General features: G+C 46.1%; 3 protein-coding genes across 6 annotated transcripts in view; 2 read left to right on the forward strand and 1 right to left on the reverse strand.

Moving 5' to 3' along the window:
* Positions 1 to 9058, forward strand: part of MAPDA (N6-Methyl-AMP deaminase) — a 34942-nt gene extending 25884 nt beyond the window's left edge. Inside the window, exons 13-14 of one of the 3 annotated variants that reach the window (XR_011146302.1) lie at positions 4689 to 4768; positions 8784 to 9058. The gene's annotated coding sequence lies outside the window, so the exon portion shown is untranslated. Of the gene's footprint in view, positions 1 to 4688; positions 4769 to 8783 lie in introns of those variants that run through there. The other 2 variants (XM_068991278.1, XM_068991279.1) reach the window with 2 other exon arrangements.
* ZSCAN29 (zinc finger and SCAN domain containing 29) lies at positions 51 to 10612 on the reverse strand. The gene is made up of 5 exons (XM_068991275.1): positions 10273 to 10612; positions 9676 to 9880; positions 7023 to 7718; positions 4737 to 5204; positions 51 to 2947 (listed from the first exon to the last, which is right to left on the reverse strand). Exons 1-5 carry the CDS (start codon positions 10585 to 10587, stop codon positions 2079 to 2081), a joined length of 2553 nt encoding a protein of 850 aa, XP_068847376.1. The 5' UTR covers positions 10588 to 10612; the 3' UTR covers positions 51 to 2078.
* A 1242-nt stretch (positions 10613 to 11854) lies between these two features.
* Positions 11855 to 12193, forward strand: part of TUBGCP4 (tubulin gamma complex component 4) — a 42686-nt gene continuing 42347 nt past the window's right edge. For both annotated transcript variants that reach the window (XR_011146301.1, XM_068991277.1), the window contains exon 1: positions 11855 to 12074. Coding sequence is in view for 1 of the 2 variants with exons in the window: in XM_068991277.1 (XP_068847378.1) it covers positions 11997 to 12074 (78 nt within the window). In the remaining variant the exon portion in view is untranslated. The remainder of the gene's footprint in view (positions 12075 to 12193) is intronic.

Below are 12193 nucleotides of genomic sequence, written 5' to 3' on the forward strand. Positions count from 1 at the left end.
GTACTCTCATGTTTTAAAAACATTACAGCACACTGCCTAAATTATCCCAGATCCTGAGGCATTGCTTTACACTGGTATTTCTTGTTATCTCCCTGTCTGTTTAGGCAACATAACTGAGATACCACCTCCCCTTAATTCCTAAGACTTAGGAAATTCCCTCAGCACCAGAACTCCAGTTCATCATTGGTAGACATCATTACTGTCTACCACAGTAAGCTGTGGATTTTAGAATATCCTATCTCCCCATTTCTCTCCCAGATCTCATTCCTATCTGAGAGCTCATAAATGTGACTGTGACACGGCTACTTATCTCAGACCTTAGCCATTGGGCATCTTCTTTCCTTTGACATGCCATTCGAAATATCTTCTCTCAGGATACTGGTTCCTGACCTTTGTCTACCATAGGAGCTAGTCCCCTAAAACTGCTCATCTTTCTTACCCAGTGCCACTCAGCAAGTGCAGCACAGGCCCTGATATACTAATATTCTGGGGGATGGAAGCCCGTCCATGGTGTTCCTGGCCCTCCACGTTTCACCTGAAGCAAGTCCCTCTTTGCCCCCTGCACAGCCTTATTGTGCTACCCCTCAAATTTGTGCTCCTCTGAGCACTGGCTCACCTTCCTTACAGTCTGTCCTTTGCCCTCTGCTCCCTTGCTCCCCAGTTTTCCCATTTCTCACCCATTCAGCATGCAGTTTTACAGTTTTGGAAAGTTCATCTTGCCCAGTAAACCTTCCCTCTGAGCACTTCCTGCTTCATGAAACCTTCCTGATTAAAGAGAAGAAAATACCTCTTTTTTTCCCCAAACTCTAATGCTTTAGACCTTAACTTTTATGCCTAGTGTTACTACCTAGCTTTCTAAATTTCTCTAAAGCCACTGTAGCTGTACGTATTTGTTCATGTCAGTGTCATCTGTTGTAGGTTGTAAGGACAAGGACGGGGTGTTTAACTTGTGCTGTACAGGCGCATACTACTGCGAATATGTGGGCAGTTAATTCAATACCATCTCTATGGTATCAGAGTCACACTTGTTTGAAGAGCTGCTTTTAAAAATAGATGTATACAGTTGAATGTGTATGCGTGTGTGTAAGTATTGTCAGCTCACTGACCAAAGATAGTTTGTCCCCCTTACCATTAGGGTAAAGAGTTTCTGGCACAAAGTGGTCTGTTTTCTCAGTCTGTGGGAGCATGGCCAGTGGCTTCTGCTCATCGCATGTTAGTATTGTGTCCACAGCGTGCGTGACACTCACCCCGGTGTTAGGGTGTGTGGATTATGGCAGTCCCTCTGGCAATTCTAACTGCTTTCCCTATTACTGCATCCCCTTGCCTTCCTCTTTGGGCTTCTGGACCACAAGGGACAGACAAAATTTAGATGAGACAGACCAGAAAAAAAAATCACAATAAATGCTGTAAATACAGTGTTACTCTATTCCAAAGCTTCTGGGGCTTTGAAGACAGTAAGAAATCCAGGGTTCACACCTCACTGTTTATATGAGGTTTACACTGTTCCCCCATATAAGCACACCTAGATTCTTGACAAAATGGTTTATAGGTCAGAACCAGACTGGACACTTAAAGGTTCCTTCTTTAAGGTAAAGGAGTGTGTGTGATAAGTATATCATCTGAGCACAGACTTAAGTGAGCAGGAAAAAAAATCATTTTTTGCATTTCCATTACTGTACAAAGAGCTAGACCCATTCAGTGAGAATCCTCACTACTTCTCCATGAAATGCTGCAGTGTGGGTTTTTCTAGTTGAAATGCAACTGCGTAATGTGATGAGTAAAGGGAACACATCAGATTTCACAGGATCTGCTACTGTGTCCTCTCTGTTAGGGGAACAACACAGGCTCTGAGAGGAAAGGGTGTTACCGTCAATACAAGCAAGGAGAGGGAACGAATCTTCCTTTCCTTCTTACTCTAGATCCAAGAGAAACACAGGAACAAGCAGTGGGGTAAATTCTAGACTGTTTCCTTAACTAGTTGGGCACAGACTAGAAGATGGATCTCACTACTGGAGAACTATTTCCAAACAATTTCAATACATGTAATGAGGCTGGTTTTCTCATAGATCCTCAAGGGCTTACTTAGGTGCTGGCTGTGACAGAAGTTTCTCTCGTGTGTGGATCTCTCGGTGCTTATTAAGAGCGGAACTTTTACTGAAGCACTTGCCACAGTCCTGACACCCGTAGGGCTTCTCTCCAGTGTGGGTTCTGTGGTGTGCACGTAAGTCAGAACTCTTGCTGAAGCTCTTCCCACAGTCGGGACACATGTGGGGTCTCTCTCCTGTGTGTATCCTCCGATGTGCACTGAAATGAGAGCTGTTATTGAAACTCTTCCCGCACTCTTCACACTGATAGGGCTTTTCTCCTGTGTGGGTTCTCTGGTGAATGATAAGGCTTGAGCTCTGATTGAAGCGTTTTCCACACTCACCACACTCATATGGTTTCTCTCCTGTGTGGATTCTTCTGTGGGTGATGAAATTTGAGCTATCACGGAAACTTTTCCCACAGTCAAGACATTGGTAAGGTTTCTCTCCAGTGTGGATCCTCCGGTGTCTAATGAGGCGAGCGCTCCGACTGAAGCTTTTCCCGCAATCAGCACATTTATATGGATTTTCCACTTGATGGGCTAGCTGATGCATAGGGTGGGAGTTTGGACCAAAGCTTTTGCCGTATCTCAGATATTTATAGGGTCTCTCTCCCAAGTAAGGTCTCTGATGACTTGGAACTTTACCTAAACTCCTTTCAGGGAATGTTGGTTTTCCTTTTTTCTCTCCCGGGGTGTTCTCCCACTGTCTTCCAGATCTGCATTCACTCTCATTGCCTTTCCTTTGATTAAGATGCTGGGGAATTTTCCTTTCAGACCTTGCAAGTAATGTCTTATGTAGTTGTACTTCCTCAGAAATATCCCGTTTTAGGTTCGCTTCATTCTCAAATCCAGCCTCGAAACCTAACATAAGAACAGAAATTTAAAAGTTACCCGTTTTCTCAGTTATGTGTGAGTGTAAAGTATCACATTAGATGACTTAACATAAAAATTAGGGAGCTCTAGATCCTAAATAACTACTGTCTATTAAAACCTTCTATTTGGTAATCTGTCACATGCTTCTCATCTACAGGGGATCTGATGAATATGTTCTTTTAACTCTTTTTCCTGGATATCTGTGATCTTCAGAAAATCCTCTCAGTACACCAAGAAAAAACCTGCCAGATTTAAGATAAAACCATCACTATGATTATCCAGGAAAGACACTTTCTAATGCTGTATTTTAGCCTCATCTCAGGCCTGTCACGGTTTACATTCCTTGCCAGTAACTAAAGGGATAAGAAAGGAATGCCCAGGGAAACTGGGGAACTTCTATATTGAGGAAGAACGACATGAGTCCTTTTCACTCTCAAATTCCATGTGTTGAGAATAAAAACAGGGTAGAAAGATTCCTGTTGTCTTTCAAAGAACAAAAGGCCTTCTGAGAGAGAAATTTTGGTAGGTGCTATCTCTTTCAAACTTTCTTTGCCCATGGACAAATAACCACTAGATGTTCCAAAGCACTACTCTAATGCCCAAACTAAGCTTTAATATTCTTCTAAGAGCCAAATGCCAGGCTTCCCAGGCCTAGGCTATGAGAATCTGTAGATACTTGGAAAGTTTCAGTTTGCAAATTTAGTTTGAATTTGTAGAATTTTCAGAGGTTTCAGATAAACTCTGGATCCCAGTACCCTGGACTAAATCTGAGAACATGTACCCCTTAAAGCACTATTTCTACCCAGAAGTCGTGTTAGGATTAGACCCATGAAATGGAGGTTCATTATATTAACTGAAATCTCAGAAACTTAAATATATGACTATAAATTATGAGCCTCTGAAAGGGGTACTTAGCATTTCCTAAACCTAGAAGCTGTTATCTAGCAGAACGTGTTAACAGCTTCACGGAGTTGATGCTCTGTGGAGCACACTTGGAGAATGCAGATCTAAAGAATATTTTGGAAAAGAAAACTGCTGTTTATCAAATGCCCAAGTACTGTGCTAGGTGCCTCACTGTGGTACTTCAGTTACATCAATCTTGTGAGGCCGGTCTTAATATATAAGCAAAATTATAGGGCTAAGTAACTTGCTTTAAGGTACTCAACTAGTAACATAGTGCATATTCATATACATATATATGTATGACTCCAAAAACAGAATTCTTCCTGCAAGGAGGGAAGCCATAATGAAGTTTTTTTTTTTTTTTTCTTTCTTAAACAGTAAATAAGATTCAAAGGGTCAGTTCCCTCAGAAATTTCAGACTTTGGGTAAGTGTGTCTGAAGAAAGAGATTATCAGGTTTTCATATATATGAATAAAGCAGGCATATAGATGATACATAAGCTGAAACTAGAAGAAAACAGCAGAAATGAGAATGAACTTTAAAAAACCAACTTCATGTACCATGTGTACATGACATGCTGTTTGGGAAATGTTAGCTTTCAGAGTCCCTGCTAGGTATGTGGGCTAGTAACTGAGCAGCTCACGTGCAGATGATGGCACATTTACAAAGTCTGCAACCATCTCAGATTGATGCTACAGTGTGAGGAAGCAAGTCAAGGGGAAAGCTGCCTACATAGACAGGAAACCTGGAGAAAAGAGAAGAATCCCTGAGTATTGGGTGTAGAGGTCAGTTCTCCTGGTTCTCAATCTGATAATTTTTCTCCTAGATGCCACTGCCTTCCCTTTGCCATTTCTACCTAAGAAGAGGATCTTACCACTGGGGCTCTGAAATAAGACTGGAGCACGGGTCAGTGCCTCTGGAGGTATCTCGGGATCCTCTTCATCATCTTCAGAATCATCTTCTATGGCCTCAACTGCCTGCTCGGCTTGCTTTTCGGCTTCAGCCTCACTGGTCTCCTGCATGGGGCATAAGGCTATCTCTTCTTCCTGGCGGTCACTAGGCCGGGCAGCCACCCGGGCATTCACCAAAGCGTCCATCTCTTCAAAGAAGGGACAGGTCTCTGGTGCTTGGCCATTCTTGACTTTCCGATAACTGGTCTGTAGGCTCTTAAACTTGGTCCGACACTGCTCCGGTGTCCTGAGGAAGCCATATTCCCATAACCGCTCAGCCACAGCTCCATACAACTGGCTGTTGCGGTGACAGTTCCGAAGGGCTTCGTAAAACTGAGTCTCACTAAGAATTGCAAGGTAGGTCTTTGTCTCTTCATAGCCCCAGTGCACACCTGCCACCAGAAGAGAAGTTTTAACAGCACTTAATGCAGGGCTTTATAGCCGCAATCCCTCAGTCCTAGCATTTGCATCATGAAAAGTCGCCTAAGCTTGAGCTCCAGGTGAGAAGGCATGAACAGCTCATGTTTCCAAATCAATGCAGACTCTCAGGATGTTCTGCTTCTCTGACCCATATCAGTTTCAGAGACCTTGATTCCTACATTCAATTTAAAAGGCCTTTTCACCTGATCACAGTCGTGATCATTATGCACACTGAGGCAAGTGTACAGAAGGCATTTCCCCATTCTTCTAGCAGTTCTGGAGTTCTGATCCTAACTGGAAAATAACTGGTTAGAAAACCTACAGTCAGTCACTGTCAGCCAGGAGCCATCCTTACATTCTCTGATCAATCTTTTCCTACCAGCCCTACTTCCTTATAAATTAAGTCTCCCAAAGAATGTCTCAAAATCCCAAGGAACAGTCTCTTTCAGATTCATACTGCTGCCTAATGCACTCCCTTTTATGGCCCTTCTTCACCTGGCCACAGTCTCAAAAAGCCAGCCCAACAATAGCAAAGCCTGAAGGGTACAAGATAAGGACCTGTGGTCATGCACCTTCTCCTTAGTAGCAGAGGACTGGCAGAGCCAGGAGGAAGGAAGCAGAGCATAGAGCACCTCCTGGTCCCCAACATGGGCAGAACTTCATCAGGATGACTAGAGACTCTGCTCCCTGAAGGTCCCTCAAGCTAAAGGGAAGGGAGATTCCAAGAGCCTTCCTCCCACTTGAGAGCCAGGTGGCGATGACATTGCTTCCATTATCCTCCACTCTCTGCCAGGGAAGCAAAAGGGAAATAACTGGAAGACAGAAAAAGCAGTGAAAAAAGACAGAAAGAACAGAGATAAAGAAAGTAATAGCAGGTAGCACATGGGCCATGTTTGTGATTTACCTAAATTTATTTCAGTGACAAAAAGGGAAAGAGAATTATTTTTTTTTAAAGGAAAAAGTGCAAGACAAGACAACCAGAACAGAAGTAACAACACATAATAAAACGTGGACGGAATAGATAACTGTTCCCAGTAGACCTGCAGCTTTAGAGTTAGCTCTGTCTGTACCTGACAGTTGAGGACACAAACTGAGAAATGTTCCCCTAGCTGATAAGTGGGCAGGATTAGAAACAAAGCCTCCTGCTTCATATGTGGTATTTTTCCCATAACAGCATAGTTGTACAGATTACATCAGTAATAACGTGATATTTAAAGATGGTTCCATAGGCAAATAATATTTCAATGGAGTGTTAAGATTTCTTGCTGCAAAACTGGGTCCTGTTAAAATGCCAATATGTGATGCAAATCTCATAGAGGAAACATAGAAAATGTTTTCCCAACTTGAGGCAGTCCTTCACTATGCTCTTTTAAGTAAAAAGGAACACATAATAAACTGAGTTTGGAGGGTAAAAATAAAACACCAGTTTCTATAAGGCACTCAACAGATAAACTGTTTCTCCTTAAAAGATACTATACTGCCAAGATTTTCTCAGCCTTCAGTGATTTTATAATCAGGAAAATATATTTTAAGAAAGAAACAGAAGGAATGGTACTCCTTTTCAGGACTCACCTGAATTTTGAGTATATTTCTTTATAATAGCTAATATTTTTCTTTACTTACTATTAACTCACTGGTTTTCCCACAAGAGAATGAAATACATAAAGAACTGAGAAATGCCTCTATTCTCTTAAGTGACAAAGCTGGCAAGTGACATTAAGTTTACTGACTCCACACCCAACCTCATAATTTGTCAGTCTAACCCTAAAATGCCAAGAAGAAAAGCTTACCACTTGGGCTACGGAAAAGGACAGGTGTGGTGGAGCTGTCAGGGTCCTGGGGGGTGGCCTCTTGGCCCACTTCGTCACTGTCGGACTCTTCAGCTGTGGCCTCCTCTCCCTCTTCATGGTGCCAGCCCTCTTGCTCTGGCTCCTCGGTCTCAGCATCACTGCCTCCCAGGCCAGAGTGAGAGGCTGCCTCCTCCAGGCCATTACTGGGCAGGGCAATGACCTGGGCACTCATCAGGGCTTCCATCTCTTCAAAAAAGGGACAGGTCTCAGGTGGGTGGCCACTCTTGACTTTTCGATAGTTCTTCTGGAGACCTTTGAACTTGGTCCTACACTGCTCCAGGGTCCGGAGGAACCCAAACTCCCGGAGCCGCTCTGCCACAGCCCCATACACTTGGCTGTTCCGATGACAGTTTCGGAGAGCCTCATAAAACTCAGGCTGACTGAGAATTGCGAGGAGAGTTCTGGTCTCTTCATGGCCCCAGTGCACACCTGCCACCTTCTCATCTTCAAAGCCCCGGTGATCCTGGTCCACCCAGCTGCTTCTCTCTCTTCTGGACAGTAACAGATCAGCAGGCATTCTTCTGTCTTCTGTGTGACTGCCTCTTGGGAGTTCCTTCTCCTTGGAGCCCAGATCTGGGATCCATGGCTCTCCTTGCTCCAAGCTGGAGACCATGCTGGATTTAGAACATGGAAATCCTGCTTGCAGGGAAGCAAACAAAGGATATCATAGTTTGGAATCATCATAAAAAAGTATCTCTGAGTTCAGACTTGCTTTTTTTTAATCCAAGAAGCTTATAAAGAAAAGTAAGAAAATGTTTTCAGAAAGATCAGTGGGTTGAAGAATGTGAGGAAAATACATAAAACCTCAAACAATGAGAAATATTTTTCAGAGCAGGGTGACAGAGGAAAGCATCCTCTTGTGTGTTCAGAGCAGATAATTCTGCTCCAAATTACTGCTTAGCTCTCCTGACTACTTGTATGCATGTCCTAGCACTCCTGAAAACAGTCACTTCCTGCCTCCTAGAGAGCTGACTCTTCAACGACGGGGGCGGGGAGGGGGGTGGTGGTAATCCGAGTAGAGCTCACAGTAGGCCCTCTGTATCCACGTTCCTCCACATCTGTAGACTTAACCAACTACAGTACTGTAGTAATTACTATGCAAAGATAGCTGTATATAAGTGGACCTGTGTGCAGTTCAAACTTATGTTGTTCAAGGGTCAGCTGTGGTTCTCTACTTGGGACTAGAGAATTAAACTCAAGAGTGATTGCAAGGAAGAGACTGTCTTCAGCTGTTTCATTTCTCTCACACTCGGTCAGTAACTTCTAGAGGCTTTTCCCTCAGTATATCCTTTATTCCTACTGCCACCATCTAAGTCTAGACCTCTTAGTTTCCTTCACCTGGGTAATGCAGCAATCACTGCTCTACCTAACTCCGGGCTCTTGCTTCATCAGCTCACGTGCTATTTGTACTGCCAAACCTTAACCTGAGTGCCTGACAGGCACAGCACATTCATACCAGACTCTCCAGAACGCAGCACACATTCACCACTCTGCCTTGCCTTTCCTTTAACTCCCTCCTTTCTATGCAAATTTAACCCATTAGTGCCCCCCCCCCCAAGCCTTCCATACAGCCCTCCCTCATCTCCTACTCTACCAACCCCTATTGTACTCACACAACTAACAAGTCATGGTTTGGCACTGTTTGAATACAGTTCAATTTACATATTTATGTTAACTCTAATATTCTCAATCATATTGTAGACTCTGAGAGGCACCGTTCCTCGTTCCAAGGACCCTGCACGATGTTGAGCATGTTGGTAGGTGTTCAAAAACAGATCAGTTTTGCAACTGGGGTTGAGGGACTGCATCTGGATGACTAGACAGAGACCACTACCAGCCTGGCTGAGAAGGCTGGTGTCTGGGATGGTAACATCAGAACTCAAAACCACCTCAACAAGTTAACGTGTTCAAGGAAAACAACATACAACATGGAGCTCAGGAGAGCACAAAGAAGAAGAACAAGTCCCACAAAACCAAGTTTAAGAACCAGGCACAAAGACAATCAGGAAGAGACCTGGGAGTATCAAGTGAATGATAATCATTAGTTGAGTTATACTGAAAGAAAGTATAATGAAATTCTGAAGTAAAATTCTTAGTCTGCCTCTACCTGCCAGACCCTCACTGGAATAATATATATAATTTAATTCTCCACAATTAACATGATGTTTGAAGAATTTTCCAAAGGAGAGTAACAAAACCTTAGTAGGTCTGAAGAATGGAGCTTCTGGGGAAAAGCTTAAAGAAACAAATCTAGTTTAATATGGAGAAAGAAAATGACTAAAGGGAAGATAAGCCAAGTATAGAAAAGAATTTTTATCTAGAAAATTCAGGCTTAAGTGTCATTACCAGGAGAAAAGAAATTCCAAGTCCTGGTAAAAACTATAGAGAGCCATTCTCTGGCAGACTTATCAAAAGAGGAAGTATAAGAATACTTATTGCAACAGAGAGCTAAGCTACTTGCCTTCAGGAGGTCCCCAACAGCTGCATGCTCCATTTCCACTCATTCCTGAAATCCCTTTCCCACTCACTGCTCCCAACCCTACTTCCCAACTTAGAACGGCATCCTATCTTCCCAGATGAATCTACTCCTCACCGCTCCTTTGAAAAGGTCTGAGCTTCTCCTTTGGGTTCATCTGCTCCTGTGGTCCCAGGTCTGGGCTTCTTGCCCTCTCTTTCTTGGGTACACCCCTGGGCTGGGGTTCCACTGACTCCTGCCGAACACTTAATAACTCTCGTGATGATTTCAGGGGTGTCATCTTCTCCAAGCGCACTTCCTGCCCCTTCACAGAGACTGTGACCTGGAAACAACCCCCATGAATTGTCACTGCAAGGTCATAATGAGGGGTATTCCCAGAGGAGTCTAGTTAATATCCCAAAAGAGATCATCCTTTTGGGACATGGCTAGGGTGGTGGTGGGGGGTTGGTTAATAGAACAAGGGTCTTTCTTATTCCATTACTGTTAGCTTAGAGCAGCTGGAACTCCAGAACAAAATAGTAAACCCAATTCCACACTAAAAAAGAATTCCCCTCTCATTATGTCAAAAAGTTACATTCAGGTGGCATCTCCCAATACGCTGTCTGAAAAAGTTACCTTTTGTAGGACCTTCACTAATAGAGACTGTGCCTTAATTTGGCCTTTTATCTTGCCCCTTCCCAGTCACATACTTCTGAATTCCCCCTCCCTGCTCACCGAACGTCCAGGTCTTCCAGGCTCTCTTTCTAAGTCTTCCACCAGAGTCACTGCCTCCTCTCCACTTTCTGGACATTGCTTTTGTACCCAGTTCTGGATCTCCCCAGGTAAGACGGTCAGGAACTGCTCTAGCACCAACAATTCTACAATCTGCTCCTTGGTGCGCACCTCTGGCCTTAGCCAACGACAGCAGAGTTCCCAGAGTTGGCTGAAAGCCTCCCGGGGCCCAGCCACCTCCTGATAATGAAACTTCCTGAAGCGCTGTCGGAAGGCCTCAGAGTTAGAGCCATTCCCTCTCAGGGTGGGTTTGGCCATGGTTCACAGCAGGAAGCAGCTTCCCTTCACTTAAAGGTCTAGGTTCCAGGGCTTACGCCCATCTTCCCATGTCCTTGGGGAATCACCTGCAGATGAGTCTGTCTCTGTAAGCAGTTTCCTCCTAGGGCAGAGAGAGATGGCACTATCAGAAGGAATATATGTCTAGGGTCTTGCCAGAGCTGGCCTGACTGCCCATATGCTCCAAGTGGTCATCTGAGGTAGCACCAGCTTCAGGTCAGGAAGTCAAAACAGCATGAAGGTGAGAGGCCATTCAAAGGCTGCATCTCTGGGCGACATCCAGGGCAGCCCGGAGAAGCAGCAAAGGATAAAAGTACTGTCTACTCTTCCGCCGCCCCCAAATCTGACCCATTGAGCTCCCCTGACCAGTGAGTTCGAACCATTTGGGAGACCTGGAGCTCGGAAGGTTCTAAAGGCAGGTCACCATTCTGCTGAAGGTAACAAAGCCTCTGTCCAGCGGGTAGCAAGCTGCTCTCCACTGTCCTTCCCCAGGCCCTCACAGCCCGCCCCGCTCCCTGAGACTCCACCACTACCAATTCCCACCCCAAACAAAAATCAAGTACTAAATACTGGGTCTCTGTTTTCCCTCACAGCAGAAGTAAGCGCTCAGTAAACATCCGGGAACTACTGACGGGAAACCTCGCGGACTGAGAGAAGTTGATTTTGCCTCCTGAAGCGAGGTCCGAGTGGGTTTGGGGAGAGTCACACTGAGTTGGTGGAGAGAGGAATTCCGAGGGGGCAGTAGTCATGGGTCTCCTGAGGATGAGTTCGGGTGGTGGCCAGGCGCTCCGAGGGCTGCGAGGTTCGCGAGCGCGGAGCTCAGGTCTAGGAGCGGCGGGTGCGGGGTTCCGGCCTCTTTGTCTTCGTTCCCTCCGGCCAGGTCACTCGGAGCCGTCATGAATCCCTTCAGAGGCCTCCGACCGGACTAAGGCGCCCTGAGAGCACCCTGTGGCCCACACCTGAGAGCTTCTCCCACTCAGGCTATCGCTCAACCCGCTCGCATCTCTGCCCACCGGCCAGCCTCACCCAGTCAGGGTCTGGCTCCAGCCCGGGCTCGCCAGCCTCGCAGTCCAGCTTCCAAACCGGAAGTCCGAGTGGGTGCCTCGGGAGCCAAAGGCGCATGCGCAAGGGCAGCTCCCGCGACTCTTGCGGGGCAGCGGCTGCAGCCGGCGAGGGGGCCCAGCCGAGCGCGGCGCACTTCCGGGACGCGGCGCGCCGGCTGCTTTCCGTCCGGTCTCCCCTGCAGTTGTCTCGGCGGGTAAAGTCAGAAGGAACAGTGCGTCCCGGAGACCTGTGCGCGCATAGAGAAGGGAGCGCTCGCCTCCTTGGTCGCCAGCTGAGGCCCTGGAGGAGGGTGCGACGGATATAGGGACTCGAGGTCCGCCGTGGGAATGATCCACGAACTGCTCTTGGCTCTGAGCGGGTACCCAGGGTCCATTTTCACCTGGAACAAGCGGAGTGGCCTCCAGGTACTGTCCGGCTCGGAGCGCGGGAACTGGCGAGCTCGGAACGGGTGGACCCGAGCCGGCGCTTGGGAGGAGGAGTCTGAGGGAGCAAGAAGGAGGGGCTGGCAAGGACCAAGGCGTGG

The sequence above is a fragment of the Capricornis sumatraensis genome, chromosome 19 (genome assembly GCF_032405125.1).
Source record: "Capricornis sumatraensis isolate serow.1 chromosome 19, serow.2, whole genome shotgun sequence".
Taxonomy (NCBI): Eukaryota; Metazoa; Chordata; class Mammalia; order Artiodactyla; family Bovidae; genus Capricornis; species Capricornis sumatraensis.

Excerpts from the sequence above, each read along its gene's own strand:
- ZSCAN29 (XM_068991275.1), bottom strand. The coding sequence starts at position 10,587 with ATGGCCAAACCCACCCTGAGAGGGAATGGCTCTAACTCTGAGGCCTTC. Across the intron at positions 5,205-7,022 it reads CCTTTTCCGTAGCCCAAGTG|GTGTGCACTGGGGCTATGAA; the intron begins GTAAGCTTTTCT and ends TTCTGGTGGCAG. Across the intron at positions 2,948-4,736 it reads CTTATTTCAGAGCCCCAGTG|GTTTCGAGGCTGGATTTGAG; the intron begins GTAAGATCCTCT and ends TTCTTATGTTAG.